Below are 19584 nucleotides of genomic sequence, written 5' to 3' on the forward strand. Positions count from 1 at the left end.
GATTGAACTCTTTGGCCTGAATGCCAAGTGTCATGTCTGGAGGAAACCAGGCACTGCTCATCACCTGGCCAATACCATCCCTACAGTGAAGCATGGTGGTGGCAGCATCATGCTGTGGGGATGTTTTTCAGCGGGAGGAACAGGGAGACTAGTCAGGATTGAGGGAAAGATGAATGCATCAATGTACAGAGACATCCTCGATGAAAACATGCTCCAAAGCGCTCTGGACCTCAGACTGGGGCAACGGTTCATCTTCCAACAGGACAACGACCCGAAGCACACAGCCAAGATAACAAAGGAGTGGCTTCGGGACAACTCTGTGAATGTCCTTGAGTGGCCCAGCCAGAGCCCTGACTTGAACCCGATTGAACATCTCTGGAGAGATCTGAAAATGGCTGTGCACCGACGCTCCCCATCCAACCTGATGGAACTTGAGAGGTTCTGCAAAGAAGAATGGGAGAAACTGCCCAGAAATAGGTGTGCCATGCTTGTGGAATCATACCCAAGAAGACTTGAGGCTGTAATTGCTGCCAAAGGTGCTTCAACAAAGTATTGAGCAAAGGCTGTGAATACTTATGTACATGTTATGTTTTCGTTCATTATTTTTAATAAATGTGCAAACATTTGCAAAAAACAGTTTTCACTTTGTCATTATGGGTTTTTGTGTGTAGAATGTTGAGGAAAATAATTAATTTAATCCATTTTGGAATAAGGCTGTAACATAACAAAATGTGGAAAGAATTAAGCGCTGTGAATACTTTCCGGATGCACTGTATATATATATATATATATATCATTGCTTTCTTTCTCAATTTTCAGACTCAGAAATAACCTTAAAGTTTCACCCTCTTTTTCCACAAGGCAAACAGAATTTGATATTTAATTTTGTTTATTTGACACCTAAAGCGTATTGTCAGCTTTTTGTCTAATTGGTTTGCAAGTAATTTGAAAGAAATTGACCCACCAGTCAGTTCCAGCCATAAATACTAACGTTCAGCAAGTCAGTGTATTTTGTAGACAACACAACTTATCCATTTAACCCCAGTGCTTATCAAAAATGTTTCAACTTTATTCAAGAAATGTTCTCTTACCTTTGCTTTATCCATGTGAGTGAAGTCACAGTTCTATTCTTGACTGTGGCGTTTTAAGAATGATGACAGTGATGATCATGATTATGATGACGGTGATTGTGGCAATTATGATTCCCATACCACCTGAAGGGGTAGCGCTAGTGTCGACAGATGTGTTTTAATGTCATTTATTAATTGTAGTTATTCACCAAAAAGTCTGGTGCTCTCTCTAGATTTATCTTTGTTTATTTTGCCCCTGCGTTTGCTTATGTGAATTAAACTTGTCAAACATTTGTACCCGCTTTTTTTCTGAAAAGTTCTCCTTTAAATGTTCACTGTCATGTTTTTAAATCACTACGTCTGATGCACAATTCTCTTTGCATTGCTGCTCTCAGTATATCCAGTCAATCATAATATCAGTGTGTGTTGGGTTGTTACTGTAATGTCAATAATATGTATGACACTATCCCAATCCTATAGCAGCCTGCCCATGTGAAATATCATTAATCTCAATGTGCTTCAACTATAGTGTCAAAGCAAGCAGTGGAAATGAGGAAACAAAAACAGACACAGTAGTTGTCATCAACATAACATTTCTATATTCACCTAGAATATTTCAACAAAAGATAAAACAGGCATTTCTCAAGAAAGAGACAACAAACAAACATCTTATTTACTTCATGGACATGCTGACAAACAAAGGAAGGAATGGGATGACAATGTTAAGGAATGTCAGACATGAATCAGTAAATTGGGGGGAAATTGCAAAATAAGTTAAAACATTTTTTAAAGATTTCTTTGAAATGGTATTTCTTTCTTTTTCACCTTTGTCACCTTTCCAGCACAAGCTGTCGAGGGAGGGAGAATTTCTCTTTGAATTGCCTCTCCTGAGGTTTCTTCTTATTTCTGATTTATTTATCATTTTAGGAAGATTTCATTTCATTCTTAGTCAGGAACCACCTTTAATGCAGTGCAGCATCATTAGCATAGAAGGTTCCCAGTAGGTGTTTGACTTTTGACTGTGCATGAGCGGCAGATTAATGAAGGTGAAAGGAAAACTGCATAGCTGAGGCATGATGTCAACAGACATGCAATAGCTCATGGGGCCATGTTTAGCCTGTGTGTTGAGTGTGAGTGAGAGTGTGGGAGTGTGTCAACTGGTGAAAATGACTGTGATGTGTGGTCAGGTATGCTGCGACTGGGTTGTTGGCACAGTTGCTATGCTCACAAAAATGACAGGGTGACAGAAAACGATGGGTGAGAAGTATGTAATAGTGCAAAGGAATGGACAAGTGAGATTATATTCATATATTCTGTAATTCCTTGATTTATTTCAGACCTGTAGGTATTGTGTTTCAGGGAAGGGAGCAATTAGGAATTCAGGAGAGAAGAGACTGTATCATTTTGATTAGTTTTCACACTCTAAAGACTTGTTTTCGAAATATGAACGAAATCTAATTATTGTCGGTGGTAGCTTACGCACATATAATAATAATAAGAATAATGCATTACATTTCTATCGCGCTTTTCAGAATACTCAAAGACGCTTTACAACACATAGTTAAAATATCATAAAAGCTATGCAATAAAAGTAACTAAAATTACAATGAAAACAAACGATAAAAGCAAAGAACAAAGAGAGCACACATATATTACACTAGCCTGTAACCCGATGCACAGAAACACAACCACCCAATGCGTAATCATCTATAACTTAATATTTGGAACAGCATAAAGGCTTAAGGCTCTTGACATTTCAAGTAAAATACAGAAAGACACCAAATAATTCATACACATATATGTGTACAAGCATATATAAGTATATTATTATAACATTTAATGATGTATGTGAAATGTCTTCCTTACACTGATATTTCCTCTTGTTTCTTTTATATAAAAAAAAATTATATATATATGTATGCAATTCTTTTTTTATCCATTGTTAACTTGTTATTACCGAACTGCACTTTGGCATGACCTTTTCCTATTGGACACTCTATACATTATGGTAGGAGGACAGACAATAGAAATCAGCCTTGTGGCTGTAATTGGGTGCATTAACATCTTAACTTAAAGTGTTCATCAATGTACATTGTCGCTCTCGAAAAAATAAAACTTGAAACTTGAAACACATGAACAAATGTCAACACAATCTCTCTCTCTCTCACACACTCGCTCTCTCACAAACACACACACACACACACACAAACGTCACATCTGACAGTCTTTGAAGTTGTCAGTGATTTCCTACTTTTTTGCATGTTGTTTTATTCTTTTGTTTCCCCCTTCATCTGTGACAGACTTGTATCTGTCAGTCACCCCGGTAACAAAGACACATTGTTAGTGCAGCTCATTTAAAAGCATGTCAGCTGGTAAGACGTCCTCTTTTCGAAAGTCAGTGAAAAGCACATTGATCTGTGGACAATGAAATTTAAAAGAGACGCTCTGTGAGAATCGTTTTGGAAGAAGGGATCATTCTTTGAAATGATTTAATGCCATGATTACTGTCTGTAAATGCTGTACATGTAAACATAGCATAGCATATGCATCAGAGGTATATGTATATTCCCTGGGTTTTTCTAGATACCGTATACCAATTATATAACTGATGCGGGTACATTTTGTGATACTCTACAGACGACACATTACAGCCAAAACACCTCCAAGCACAAATAGATGTGAACTCCTGTTAATGTCTAAGAAGTAAGCCAGATTAGATTCCCTCTTGGTGTGTGTAGTCTTTCAAGGTGGTTTGTTTTTGGTAGGAAATAAAAGAGAAATCTAATTTTACATGATATAAAAAGTTTCTTTCTCAAGCAAAATCGGAGATATTATTTGTTTAGTTTTGTTATCTAGTTTAGTTGTTTTTATAACAACTGATAACACCAGTAACCACGAGTGTATGAATGTGAGTGGACAAATAAAAAGATTGTTTCAGAGTTTTCTTTCCCCTCTCTGTTATGACTTTGTCTGAATACAGGAAGAAAAACTAAACAGATCACCAGCTCAATTAGCCCCGCTGGCACTCGTGGGTGGCTTGCTTTGTTTTCCAATCGTAATACAACAAACTTTTTTTTTCGAAGTCCAATTATACTTGAAGACAAGGACTGGAAAAAATCGTCAACAAGAATCACAGAAACACGCAGAGACACGCAGTGACACGCTTACACCCACAACCACCATTTAGCAGTGAACCCCTTTATACGTTCTTACCCTACCAGTGGCGATTAAAGTGGAAATCAATTTCTGGTGCCCATGGTTAAATTGATATCATTATGTTTAATGCTGGCTGAATAATGGATGACTTTATCATTGTATGGGGAAGTAATGGGACGAGGCAAAGCACAGGTAGACAGCTCGCCGCAGGTGAGAGCTGTAATTAGTGTCTCGTTCCTGGCACACCCAGACATGTACTGATACATTCATAAGTGCAACTATGGGATCACGCAGGTGCCCATGCATACTAAAATGTGGCAATTCAAGCTGCATATAATAATTCTACGTCAGTCATTGTCACTCTGTTGTTGACTGGATTGCTGGAGAGAATCAAACTTAGCAGCGTGCATCTCTTGAATCGAAGCATTTCCAATTAGGCCAATCTAAAGCACACTTGTTGATATGTTGCATTGGTTTCCTCCCACAGGTCATTAACTCTGGCTGTCTTTCATTTCATTATAAACACCTGTTCACTCATTTTGCACAGCAGTCGGTTGCTCACTGATGTTTCTGTGTAATAAAATAAGGGCAATAAGGAAATAACACAATTTCATGAAATGACTCACTCTGCACGTGCTGTGGACACAAATCAGGTTAACGTGTCTTTCCTGCTCTATTAAATTATTAATGTGACAATAACTGAAATTAGATAATATTTCCCTGTGTCCGATCATAAAAAAAAACTGAATTTAGTCAAATAGAATGAGCACAAAAAGATTAAGTGCCACATGCAGGTTGTAATTTAAGCGTTTTAGTTGATGAAGAATATTTCCTGAGTCTAAAAGAACATTGAAGGTTTATAATCCTATTTAGGTTTAACTAGCTTCCAAGTGGCTTTCCTGCTTGGCACATTAAATCACAGTAGATCACCGGATTACTATGAAACCATTGAATCACCAATGTGAACGTCCTCATGCTGAGCTCCAAAGCTCTACTAGAGGTCAAATATTCTATGAGGAACCTTTTATGTCATTTGTAAAAATAATAATCAAGATTTATTTTGACATTACACTTTCACTTTTATAATTCAGGATTTTATTTTGAGGATAATGAGATACAAGGATTTGGGATTATTTCTGTAAGTATTTAATGTTTTAATGTTACAGTAATGTACAAAAAAGGATCATCCATGAGAGTACATTTAGGTGATTTCATGTTAAAAACAAACTTTATTTACTCATCAAAATTTATGACAATGGACTAGGTATATTTATTATCGAGTAAAACACAAACTGTACTCTGTTGATTAGACGCTGATTTTCCATGTGATGGTAAATCTCCGATCCACACCAACATTCATCCGAGAGGCATCTATTATCACCTCCTATAGACACAAAGAAAAGAGGTTAAAATAGTTTACTTAATAGTATATGTTGTTGTTGTTAGACCAGACATTGCCAATATTTCCTCAAATATCATATTGCCCAGATATAGAAGAACATTCATTACACAAATGCTATCATTTGAAAAAAGAACAAAGAAATGACTCGATATCTTAATTTATTCTTGGTATAATATCTTCTCTTCTTTCTTTAATATATGTATGTTTTACTTTTACAGTATATTATGATTGTTGTCAGCTGATTGTTTGTATTTGATGTCTGTAATTATGAACTTGTGAACTGGGATCGACTCAAGCCCCTCACGACCCTGTAAAGAACAAGCGCTTTCCAAATATAGGATGGATGTTATGTATTAATGAATGTAGTTTTTTCCAGCCAAACACTCATTTCTTTTTTCTTTTGTTTCCCTCCGGATGAGCAGAAGTGACCCTCAATCATTAGTGAACCATAACAGTGCTCGGGCATTCTGCAGTCTAGGTTTAAACTAGGATTTGTCAGTCCATCGTATATACAGCCGATATTCTGTGTTAGCTGATTACCTGCTGTTGTAAAGGCTTTGTATAAGTAATGTATGTAACAAAAAAATGCATTTGCAAGAGACATCCTGACATGAAAGTGAATAATCGACTGTCGACACATTTTACACGTTAGACTTGTGGCTTTTACAGGTCGTCGTCTGCCTCCTGCCCAATGCATTCTGCATTAACTAAGCTCCCTTCAACTCCCTTTCAGAAGCAAGTACAGATATGGATAATGGAACTTGCCCTTAAAAAGTTAGGCTGCTAAATGTGACACGTGTGAAAATGGACACTAAATTCCTCATGTCCCGCACCTTTTATCTGATTCAAAAGGAAAACAATCCCATTTCGTTCATGTCATTTAAAAAAAACATGGGTCCTCTATGAAGGTAAACATGCCTGCATTTGTACATGTGATCTTGTAAATGACAGTATAAATAGGCCTAAAATGGTTCATAATAAAATGTCCTGCACCAGACCGAAATAGGTTTCCTACCTCACTGTATTTAAATGACAGCGCCAGCTGCTTACTATTTCTTTCAAGTTGTTAACCGATCAGACAATACTTAAGGAGACGAATGGATTGTCTTGCACTGAAAAACCACTCATTACCATACGCACACTATGTCATCCTCATTCTCTCTATGTCCTTCCTCCTTCCCTGCGCCCATCTTTCATTCTTCTTGTTTATCTCTTTCACCTTTCCGTTCCTCTCTCCATCTGTTTTTTGTGATGCATTCTCTCTCTCTCTTTTCAGCACTGTTTGTCCTTCCTTCCCTCTCTCCATTTTAAAGACGGAATGACTATTCATTATTCTCTACCCATCCTTGCATCCCTCTCACACACACACACACACACACACATGCACACGCACGAAATCCCTCTGTCATTCTGACTTTCTTCATCTGCAATCCATGCCGCCTCGCTCCTTGCTGTCCGTCTTCTCCAGGAACAGTATAACAACTGCCACAAACACATCGGCACTAACAACATACGACCGCAGCACACTTTTGGACATAAACTTTTGCGCAAAACAGGGGTTTTTGTCCACTTTTTCCATCGATCCAGCGTGGCCGGCGGAGATTGTACGAGCGAACCGCAACAACAACAGTGGAGCCGCTACTACGGGGAGACGACGAAAACATCGAGGGAAACGGAGCGGAATTCGGAACAGACTGAGAGTTCAAGCCCACCGTCCACCTTTGCCCAGCATCCTTCTTGCTAACGTCCAGTCTCTGGAAAATAAGATGGATGATTTTAGGCAAGGATCAGATTTCAACGGGACATGCGGGATTGTAACATCTTTTGTCTGACGGAAACTTGGCTGACCCCGCTGGTGCCGGATCGAGTCATATGTCCAACCGAGTCCTTCTCTGTTTTCCGTGCAGACAGAACGGAAGAGTCTGGTAAATCTAAGGGTGGAGGGGTCTGCTTCATGACAAACAACATGTGGTGCGACCCCAAGAACATTAAGACTCTTTCTCGTTCCTGCTCGCCGAACCTGGAACATCTGACGATCTCATGCCGTCCATTCTACCTTCCCCGGGAGTTCAGCTCGGTCATCACCACAGCCGTCTACATTCCACCACAAGCGGACACCGACGTAGCACTATCGGACCTACATGATGTGTTATGTCGGCATCAGAACAAGTATCCCGACGCGGCTGTGGTGGTGGCTGGGGACTTTAACAAGGCAAACCTAAAAAAAGTCATGCCGAACTTTCACCAGCACATTACGTGTGCTACCAGAGGGGAAAGAACGTTGGACCACTGCTATACGCCATTCAAGAGAGGCTACAAGGCTGTCTCTCTCCCTCCGTTAGGCAAATCAGACCATGCCGCCATTTTTCTGCTTCCGGAGTATAAACAAAGGATCGCGCGGGAAGCGGTAGTGACGAGGAACGTAATGCGGTGGTCTGACCAATCAGAGGCTGAGCTACAGGACGCTCTGAGTATCGTTGACTGGGACATGATCCAATCCAGTTCCAGTGACGTCAGCGAGTGTGGGGAAGTAGCAATGAGCCCCATAGCAACGCTAACGGACACCATCGTCCCCACGGTAAAAGTTAGGGTCTTTCCTAATCAAAAGCCGTGGGTTGATAGATCCATCCGTGAAGCTGTGAACGCCCGTACTGCTGCCTATAACTCCGGTCTTGTATCCGGCAACATGGACGAGTACAAGGCAGCGGTCTATGGACTGAGGAGGGCGGTGAAGGAGGCCAAGAGGATGTACCGAGACAGAGTGGAATCACAGATGGAGCAGCGCGACACCAGGCGCCTATGGCAGGGGCTACGGACTATCACAAACTACCAGAGCAGACCCGCGCAATGGTGAGTGCCGACGCATCCCTAGCGGACGACCTGAACTCATTTTATGCACGGTTTGAGGCTAGCAACAACAGCGCTAGCTCGCCGGCTAACAACAACACCGTTAGCGTAGCCGAGGTGAGTTCTACCGCTGGGGATGAACACACACTCTCTGTGACCGAGCACAGTGTGAGGAGGGCTCTGTTGAGGGTGAACACCAGGAAAGCTGCAGGTCCAGATGGCATATCTGGGCGAGTACTGAAGACCTGTGCTAACCAGCTAGCTCCAGTGTTCACCACAATATTCAACCTCTCCCTGGCTGAGTCCGAGGTCCCCGCCTGCTTCAAGAGATCCACTATTGTCCCTGTGCCCAAGAATGCTTCTCCAGCATGTATGAATGACTACCGACCGGTGGCCCTCACCTCGGTGGTCATGAAATGCTTTGAGAGGCTGATAAAGGACTACATCTGCGCCTTCCTCCCTTCCTCCATGGACCCGCTGCAGTTTGCTTATCGCCCAAACAGATCCACGGATGATGCTGTCTCCCAGGTACTGCACACCACACTCTCTCATCTGGACAGCCAGAGGGGGGGCTATGTGAGACTGCTGTTCATTGATTATAGTTCAGCTTTCAACACCATAGTCCCCTCCAGACTGGCCGGCAAGCTGATTGAGCTGGGACTGAACACCCCCCTGTGTGCTTGGATCCTGGACTTCCTGACCGCCAGGCCACAGGTGGTCAGGGTGGGCAGACACACCTCCAAATCCCTCACCCTGAACACAGGATCCCCCCAGGGTTGCGTCCTCAGCCCCCTACTGTACTCCCTGTACACACATGACTGTGTGGCCAGGTTCAACTCCAATACCATCATCAAGTTTGCGGATGACACAGTGGTGGTGGGCCTGATCTCCGACAACGACGAGAAGGCCTACCTGGAGGAAGTTGCTGATCTGTCACTCTGGTGCCAGGACAACAGCCTCATCATGAATGTCACCAAAACTAAGGAGCTGATTGTGGACTTTAGGAAGGTACAACAACAGAGGACGTACTCACCACTGGGGATTAACGGGACTACTGTGGAGAGGGTGAGCGGTATAAATACCTGGGAGTCCACATCACCGAGGATCTGACATGGTCAACAAACACAGACACTCTGGTGAGAAAGGCAAGGCAGCGCCTACCACCTCAGGCAGCTGAGGAAATTTAAAGTTTCCCAGAGGATCCTTCATTCCTTCTACTCTGGAGCTGTAGAGAGCGTCCTGACAGGAAGCATCACAGCCTGGTTTGGCAACTGCTCCGCTCAGGACAGGAAGGCTCTGCAGAGAGTAGTGCGTTCGGCTGAGCGCACTATTGGAACTACACTCACCACCCTGCAGGACTTGTACACCAGGAGGTGCAGAACCAGAGCCGGCAGGATCATGAAGGATCCTCACCACCCCAACAACAGACTGTTTCAGCTGCTGCGGTCAGGCAGGCGCCTCCGTAGTCACGCTGCAAGAACAGAGAGACTGAGACGGAGTTTCTTTCCTCAGGCCATCAGGATTGTGAACTCCGACCTCACCAGGACCCCCACATAGACCCACACAACTGCCCCTCTTAGGCACACACACACACACACACACACACTTACTGTAAATATTGTGTTGTTTTTTATTTGTAAATAGTGTGTACTTGTTGCCCTTGCACATTCCTGCTGAGCATTGCCACTTTCATTTCACTGCACACCCTGTGTGTGTATGTGACAAATAAAACATCTTGAATCTTGAATCTTGAATCTTGAAATCAAAGGCTTGCAGGCTTTTTTAACCTACGATTATTTATGGAGCTGCTGTAGCTATCATTTCCATGCGTCCAATAAGTGCACTGACTACAGTACACAACCTCGACAGGAATATATTATCACAGGCCAAATGAGGAGAAGAAACGCATGCTATCTTCTCAAACGTGGCCTTGGTTTCCATGTTCTGCTTGTTCCCACTCTTGTAGCAGTACATGTCTGTCACCCATCCTCTGCCTCAAGTCACACTGCAATGTAGCCTTATACTCTCCCTCCCCTCCTTTTCAGTTTATCCTTGAAAGATCTTATCTCTTCTGGCAATAAAAAAAAAAGTGTCCTTTAGTTGAATAACCTCGGTTAACAATGACACCTTCTAGCGCCAGCTGAATGTTGTAATCGACCTTCACCCTCTGATCTCTATTGAGGAGTACACACAAGGAGGTTTACACACAAAACACTGCAGGAATTGTTCTTTGATGTAAAAAAAAGTGTTCTCACAGTGTCCACTACAAATGTGACTCTGGACAAATTAATCACATTGTGGTAAGTAGGCTACTTCGACCAGCCCAATGGCTTGGCTCCTCCTGATTCTCTATCACAGTTCTTTCCGCTCAACCATTGGAGCAGATGATGGAGCGGTCGAGAGAAAATGACAACCATTTTACATGAGCGGCCTTAAAATCCCTGTCATGAGTCAAATCTTCAGCTCTGTATTCATTACAAAACAACCATGTCAGAGTTTATTATAGCTATCAGGTGGCATAGTGCTGCACAGCAGGGGGTTGTGAACCTGACAGGTTGTTTTTTTGGATGTAGTGACAGCTTTTGACTGGCAGGGAAATGCTCAATCAACTTGAAGGCTTCTGCACGTAATGTTGAAGGAGGCTCAGTGAGCTCAGTGCATTAATGCTCAAAGTGAACTATTAAATGCAATGACAGTGATTGTTGGCATGTTGGACAGTGATTAATATGTTTATTTTGGGGTTTAATAGAGCATGAGTTATGGTGAACGCATTCGTGGGATGCAACGGAATATGTGTGCTTGCATACACATCCGTTAATAATGCTCCATCTACAACACAGTTTCCAATTCCAGCTCAGGGGCTGTCAGTGAATAAGACTTTGTAATTGTTTTTACAAAAAACAGTTGATGTCAAGCAAAAACTGTGAGGCGTTTACGGTCAATTGGAAACTGGAAAATGTTTTCCGTTTTCTTAAATGGTTTTCCTGCGACTTTGAAGCTGCAGTATAATGTGTTTCCATTAAATGAAATACTTCAACAAAACAAAAAAAAGGAAACACCATTACATTTCTGTCTGCAACTATGCATTTACAGGTCACAGCGATGTTGATGAGCTTTCTGCAAAGTTGTGATTATCATGATGAAGCCATTTTTTAAAGTCGGGCATAAGTAAGGCACTATGTGTAATAACTGATACAAATTGCACTATACCAAAGAACATTATCATATTTAGATAGATATTTCATAAATTGTACGATGACTACATTTACTGACCAGAGTGTCTGGGTTGATCTTCGGGATGAGTGTGTGTGACTTTCCATCCGCATCTGTCAGGGTTACGTTTGTCATCGTCACATTGCCTGCTCCCCAAACCCTCACCTCACCCAGGGTCAAGAGGTCACCAGGGAGCAGAGAGCTGTGGATGACCTGACTCGACAAGTTGTTCTGGAAGGGAAAGTGTCGTAGAAGGAAGAAACAAAGACACATGGGTTATTACAAATAGATTAAAAAAAGAAAATCATCTACTTGATTTATATTAGGTGAAATAAATTCTCCTCTATGCTTAATCTCTTCACCGAGACTGATTTAACATTTGAGTATCTTTTTCCATGTCATTGGTTTTATATCCACTATTATAATTTGTACTCTCTGCTTTGCTTTGAGTAGATAATCTTCTACTGGGAGAGTTTGATTGTTTTGCATGTGTGCCATTATTATGCTCACACTGTGAGAAACACACACATTTGGGCACACATACAAGAGTTGGATGTCTTGGATTTAACCCCTTGTTGACGATTGTCGCGACAAACTGCTTCTGGTCTTAATGCAGCCGAGGTGGCATACGTATCCCACTAATACCTGTTGATGCATAGTTTACCCATGCACCTTAACATTTAAGCTGTGATTGTACAGAAATATGTTGTTATTAAAAAACTAATAATTTATTAAACTTAAAGTACAGAACCCCCCCCCCCCCCACACACACACACACACAATGGCATACAATTTGCTAATCTGTCAGGCAGCACTGGCATCATTGCTTAATTTATCCTCATCTTCTCACATCTGCCTGTTTACACCCCCCCCCCCCCCCCCCACACACACGCACACACCACACACACACTCCCTCTCTCTCCTCTTTGTCAGACAGTGTGGCGGTTTTATCACAGTATGACATTGCTTTGGAATGAGCCTGATGGTAGGCAGAGGACAGCCACAGATGTTTGGCCATGGTAGCTCCATGTGTATGTGTATACTATAGATGTGTGTGTATATGTATATGTGTGCGTTTGTGATTAGGCGTGTGCTCGTAAATGTGTGTCTTTGTGTGATTGTGTGGCTGGCTAGGAAGCGGGCTGGGTTAGTCACAGTGATTGGGGGGTTTCAGTCATGTCTGACTCTAAATGTGGTCAAACTGTGGCCTGGTAAACACTCTTCTATTCAGGCATGTGCACAGATAAACCCCTAGTGGTGCTCAAGCCCTGAATGAGTAAAGTGCCGTTTTTGCTGGAGACACATTTTTCATTCATCAGTATTTTAGAATAAAAGTTACTCTCTCTGTCATCAAGTCCCCCCAAATGTGTTTTAATATCCGACGGGGCATTTATTTGAGTTCTTGTGAGAATTTCGCCCCGACATGCTCCGCGACGCTTACGAGCCCCTCACGAGAGAAAAGAGAGAGAGAGGTAGAGAGAGAAGAGAGAAAAGAGAGAGAAGAGAGATGAGAGAGAGAGAGAGAGAGAATTCTTATTCCGTTCTGTTTAACAGGCTAGTCTAGGATTTGTGTGGCCAGACCAGAGGGCCGGGCCAAATGTGGAGGCCTTAGTTTGAGGACCACTGCTCTTGGCTGTTGATGTATATTGCTCATTTTGAAAATGACGTAAGAGGGCAATACGGATCCGTATCAGACCAGCGAGGAGGGCAATACGTGGCTGGCATGACGCCCATTAGCCAGAACACTTGTACTGTTGTTACTATATAATAATTCATCTTTATTCATAAAGAAAATGTAAGATAGCGGTCTGATGCTGCCCAGAGGAAATGCAGGTCGAGGACAGCATCATCAGTGTATTGCTGCTTATGCTTCAACTCTGTCAGAATTTTTTTTTGCCATTGGGTGCCCTTTATTTTGGTTTGAGCACCTGCCCCCCAAAATGTCTGTGCACGTGCCTGCTCCTATTGCATAAATGTGCCTTGACTTGTGCACATATTTAGTGTATTTTTTTTCTTACTTTGAAATCAGTGTTCTTGCCTTAGACAACGGAACCCACACAATTACTCTTCGTGTTTGTGATAAGAGGTCGCCTCTGCAGGCAGATATGTAAGTGCAATTTCATGCCAAAACATATGCCCTGTGATCTGCATGAACACAGCCACAGCTGCTCCACTCCATCCACCTCTCTGCAAACAAAGATCGTTTTTTTGGAAAAATCCAGGTGTGCGCATTACAAAAGCCTTTCATGTGATGTGAAGATGACATTGTGACTTCATTAGGACTGTCCGCTTGGTGATACTAATGCTTTAGAGTTTAGACTCTTACTATTACATTTGACACGTCAAATTTCAATATAAATTTCTGCAAAATCAACTCTGCTAAATCAATTTTACCGTATCTACTTTCTTATTCCACCGTCTTAAAATTGTTAGGGTTGTAAATAATTCCAATTCCAGCCTGGCATGCACAAGATTGCTAAATTGTACATCAAAAGCAACGAGGAGAAATAGACAATACAATGATAGTAATTATCTCCCCTACCTCACCATTTCAGTTGTATTAAAGATTGTAGAATTGTCTTTGTTAACATTTGTATGTATTGTATTGTAATAAAATGTTAATGAAAATGAATCTACTCAGATGATTATATACTATTATGAAGTGATTTATTGATTAAAGTGTATGTCAGTATTTTGTTTGATATGTGTCAAAAGAAGTTTTTGGACGATAAGAACTTTTTCTCCTTCAAAAGGGATAAGGGCTACATTTCCACATTTGAGTTAGACATGAATTCTGCCTTAATGGTTTCCAACAGTTAACCTTTGACATTCACCTTCCAATGCCCTGTGGCATGGTAGAGCATGGGCTCATTGTCCAGTCTCACAGCATAACTAGCAATACTGATGAAGACAAAAAGAGACGCGACATGCAGTTGACCCTTGAACTCACCGATTCTGCTGTGAAGGAGGTCAGCAGATATCTTTCTTCCTTAACTGTGTCTGAAGAGAGAGAATAAGAGTAGATTACGAACTGAACCAAATGGATGCGATGGAGTGACAGAGAAAATAGATGTGTGACTGACTACCTGAATGAATGATAGGACAGAGAGATGGAAAAGAGAGGATTCATATCGACCACAAGACTGAGCTTGTATTCATCTGATTGACTGGATGGACAAATAATACATATAATTACCTTTAATGAGTGAGTCATGTACTGAAGGGTTGCATTAATGAATGAATGAAACACTCAGCAGCACCATAAATGGATCAAAAAGAGAAGAAAAAAATAACAACCGGCCATGTGACTGGATGCATGAGTTAACAAAGATAACTTACACATTACTAGACTCATCACAAAGCATTACTGGTTGATTAAATGAGCAAATAAAAATAATTAGGGTGGAGAAATGTATGATTAACTTGCTATGCTGCTTAGCTGTATGAGAGGCTGAATAATGAATTGGTTGCATGAATAAGTAAACGTAGGACTGTTTGGATGAAACTGGTTCTGTATCTCATGCAGACGAGTCAGCCTCAGTTGACAGCGGAGTGAAGAGCTCATCCCTCAGAAGTGAAACACGAACATGCAGGATTCAAGAGAAGCAGAGATAACACAGGTAAGCAGGCGAGAAGCAGCACAAACTAGAAAGACACCGGCTGGCTACGCTGGAGAGACAGGCGGGGAGACGCAGAAGAGAGGAGCGAGGGAGCAGATACACGAGGAATGATGGAGAGCATATCTCCAGGCGGCGACACGGTGAATTATTGTAATAGTATATGTCAGTGCTCTTCTATGTCATCCCTCGTTCTCTCTTTATCTCCCCCTCTTTTCTTTGTCCCAACACAAACTCAGAGGAGTGAACTTCTCACAGAGAGACACTGTGTGTTGTAGTTGTTTGTGCGTATTCACGTTCAGTAAAAAAAGAACTCCATGTGCTTTCGCAAAACTGTGTATGAGTTTTACAAAAAATAAATGCAAATCCCAACTTAAAAATGGAAACATTAACTGTTTTTTATTGGTGCTATTGCGTTTGCTGCAGGTGACCTTGAGAGGATGGTTCCAGGCAATTTAAGACAGAATTCAGCCTCCTCATCTATGGTTGACTCTCCGCTCTGCTGCTGCAGCTTTGCTTCTCTCCCATATTGTTTGGTTATTTTGTTTTTGTTTCTTGCTTCACTTTTATGTTTATTTTCAACCGTCATATCTTACACTCAAATTAGCTGAAGCTACACTCTGGTAGAATGCATCTGGAACCTGTTTAATCGTCACCTTTTTTTGTAACATCTGGAAATCACAAAAGAAATGCATACTACCTAATGTTTAGTCCTTTTTGTTTGTACGTTAAATGTCTTAATTAAAATGTTCGAAAGGGGGAAAGTATTATTATTATTTTTTTACTTTTACAAGGTTTGTGTTTTTGCTCTGTGTTTGTGTGTGTGTGTGTGTGGGGGGGGGGTCAAGGTCAACTTAATCATGGTACTTACTCAACTCTTTCCTTCAAAAGGCATTCAGCAATTTCAGTAATTAAATCTAGCACAATAGGCTTTTGAAAACATGACATTTATATTTTATGTAAACTGGAATCAGCTTCTAAAATGTGACCATCCATTATTATTTGATTACTCAAAAGGTGCCAGGCCCCACTTAATCTACAAACGTTATTCAAAGAGACACGTATTAACAAAAAAGAGACTAAAAATGTCCACGAACACACAAAAAACAACAACATAGAGATACAAAACGTATCCAAAAAAACTGATCAACGGCTCTGAAAAGGGGCTAAAAACAAAGAGCAAAGCTAATTAAAGTTACAGAAAAGACACAAAATGGCAACAAAAAGACGCATAAAAGACAGATAAAACAGAGTCACTATCACAAATAATCAGTCCATGAAGACATATCTATAAACATAAAATGACTTGCTATTTGCTCTCTCTCTCTGTATTGGTGTTTGAGAGTGACCTTTCACTTACTTATCCCTTCTCCATCATCCCAGAAGAACGATCCTTCAGCGGTTCCACTGTCGCTCAGGGCAACGATCAGTCCTAAAGGATTCTTCCGACTGACACAAAATGGGCGCAGAGGGTAAGAGCAGATTGCTACAGGATGGCGTCTATTTATACTTGCTGCTGAGGACAATTAACATTTACAGTCCACCTGATCTCACCTCTGCTGGAGCGTTCATCACCCACTAACTTTCATTCACTCTCATTCTCACCTCTTTCCCGATGCACAGGCAATGACAAACAAACAGATAGAAACACACGCACACACAGACACACACACACTTCACACTAGCCATGATGTGTGCACACTTACCTGTAATGTGTAGTGTTCTCTGGTTTCTGCCAGGGTACGATATATCCACCTCGGATATGGAGGTTAATATGGTCCAATGGTGTGGGCATGTTAAGCATTTTGCCGCGCACTTCAACTTCTTTGGCCTGATGACAGCAGCAATCATTCCATTCCATTAAAATACTACAAAATATAATTAGTAATTAAACTATGATTAATTATATTCAATAGTTCATTTGTTTGAAATTGGCATTCCTGCGCTGGTAAATCAGAAAGCACGCAGTAAAATATTTGACATCTATAAAGGCTACATCTGAAACATATAAGTAATTTATTACGTGCCAAAATAATTCTCTGCAAACTTCTTTCATCCGGTATTTTCCTGTTTGTCCCTGGTCTCTTCTCTTACTCTGTTTAATTTGCCTAATGGAGGTAACCACTCCTCTCCACCATCCCATGCCCCAGTTTAGTGGGGCTTTATGATGCCGTCTACCAGATGGGGAGTCCCCTTGCTAAGTGATTGGATGTTTGTTTTTGTCATCAAGGCACCTTCTGCCGTTGTTGAGCTGCTAGTCTGTAATAGTTTTGTCAAAGATGTCATTTTGGTTTTTGTTGACGTCCTGCTGCCTCTCCCTTATTTGGCTGTAATTACTGTTTTGTGTTATGCTGTACTGTTGCACCAGGGGTGTACCAGGAGTGCTTCATTTCAATCTACAGGATTGGTGTAATGCATTAGACAATATACTTTGTTTTCTGGCTGCTATAGCCTTGCACTCACCGTGTGGAAGTCATACCAGCGTGCATTGGGAACATAGCCATTCACACTCCTGGCTCCCTGTCAATCACAAAGTTAGTCTATCAAAAGAGCGAATCCAACCAAAATCAGAGAGAAACACAGGCAAAGGAAATAGACTGATGATATCCCTGAAATTATTGGAAAGTGGCATGTGTGATGTATTTACTAATGCAAAGTGATATAATCAAAAGAGAAGGGAAAAGAAGCTGTGTGTGTATGTGTGTGTACCTGTTCAAGAGCAGGGGTAATAAGTAGTGCAGGTCCCCAGAGGAATTGCTTGTAGATGTCCCATGTAGTTTTATCATTCACAAACCTGTGACACAACAGCATAGATGCCAATAAGCTTCACAAGAACAAAATATTACCAGCACTTTCTCTTGTGTCTTCAGCCCAGACGACTGCTCAAGTACTCATTCAAATTTCAATGGTTTGGAGATGCAAGCCAAATACCCCTGCCAGACTCACCCTGCCAGCTCCTTAAATACCATCTGTGACTTTGAGAGTCTCTTAAAATGAATAAATATGTTTTTTTGTCATACATTCACACACAGGAGCTGCAAAGTATAGCCACAGTCTATGGTTAACTGTTCACTGGAATTGAAATAGAAAGTGCCTTGCTCAAGGGCCATTCAATGGCAGCTTATGAGGCAGGAAAGATACTTCTATTTTAAAAAAACCTTTCAAGACATTCAAATGAGGAATAAATCACAAACCAGCTTGTTTAACCTCCCTGCAATGGGTAAAGATATGAAAATATTGAGTTGTTTTTCCTCCACCCATTTAACTTCATATTTGTAACTAATCAGCAAGGTGTTTATGTTAACATCCAAAAGCTAGTTGAAAATGAATTGGTAAATAAAATAATTCTCCTGAAAACGTGTTGGCGCTCATCTTTTTTCTTTCGTTCATGATTTGGTTAAACGATTACATGTCATGCTTGAGCCCCGATGTAAGAAGAAAAGATAAGACCCGTGTGTGTCATGAGTCCTTGCTTACTCATGCAAGAGCGGTCTGACTACTGTGTTTCCTTGGGCATGAGCCTCATACATCAGTGTGTACAGATAAGGCAGGAGGCTGTAACGGATATTCAAGACGTCCCGGGACGCCTCTGAGAATGTGGAATTCCAAGCAACAGGATCTTGTCTCTGAGAGAAAAAGGAATGTAAATGTTGATTTAGGACAGTTTAACCAAAATGAATGGTAACAGAAACATTATCTCTGGTTACATGAGCTGGACTTTCTAGCCACCAAACCCCAAATCCAATAAAGTGACATTCCTTGAAAAATGTACTTTATCAGGGATGCCCTAATTCAGTGGCTCTTAACCCTTGTGTTGCCTTAGGGTCATTTTGACCCGAATCAATATTACACCCTCCCCCCGCCTTTGGGTCATTTTGACCCGATTCAATGTTTCACCCTCCTGTTACCTTTATATTTACTAACATATTTTACCCTTTGGGTTCAATTTGACGCCAGCAATTAAAACCTCCAGAAAATTATTAGAATTAATATTGTTTTCCAAGTTTAAGTGTGAGGCACTTTATGTTTGTTTGTTGACTACCGAAAGAACACCGACATTAAACATTGAATGGGGTCAAATTAATCCTAAAGCGGGGGGAGGGTGTAATATTGATTCGGGTCAAAATGACCCTAAGGCAACACAAGGGTTAAACTTGTTTTCGACAATGTAAACACTTTGAAATATTTTTTTCATCCCAGTATACCGTGCACAACATTTATTTGGATAGGAATAAGATCCTATATACGTAAAGAGATCACAGAAACACAGCGCTGCACC

At 41.2% G+C, this 19584-nt stretch overlaps 1 protein-coding gene across 1 annotated transcript in view; it reads right to left on the reverse strand.

Annotated features, from left to right (window-relative positions):
- Positions 1 to 5521: 5521 nt before the first annotated feature.
- The window catches only part of si (sucrase-isomaltase (alpha-glucosidase)), a 76934-nt gene continuing 62871 nt past the window's right edge, over positions 5522 to 19584 (reverse strand). Inside the window, exons 40-47 of the mRNA XM_056442019.1 lie at positions 18783 to 18931; positions 18015 to 18099; positions 17769 to 17825; positions 17012 to 17136; positions 16666 to 16754; positions 14639 to 14688; positions 11749 to 11919; positions 5522 to 5610 (exon numbers count right to left, since the gene is read on the reverse strand). Of these exons, the coding sequence (XP_056297994.1) occupies positions 5533 to 5610; positions 11749 to 11919; positions 14639 to 14688; positions 16666 to 16754; positions 17012 to 17136; positions 17769 to 17825; positions 18015 to 18099; positions 18783 to 18931 (804 nt within the window). The 3' untranslated portion in view covers positions 5522 to 5532. The remainder of the gene's footprint in view (positions 5611 to 11748; positions 11920 to 14638; positions 14689 to 16665; positions 16755 to 17011; positions 17137 to 17768; positions 17826 to 18014; positions 18100 to 18782; positions 18932 to 19584) is intronic.

The sequence above is a fragment of the Pseudoliparis swirei genome, chromosome 20, assembly GCF_029220125.1.
Source record: "Pseudoliparis swirei isolate HS2019 ecotype Mariana Trench chromosome 20, NWPU_hadal_v1, whole genome shotgun sequence".
Lineage (NCBI taxonomy): Eukaryota > Metazoa > Chordata > Actinopteri > Perciformes > Liparidae > Pseudoliparis > Pseudoliparis swirei.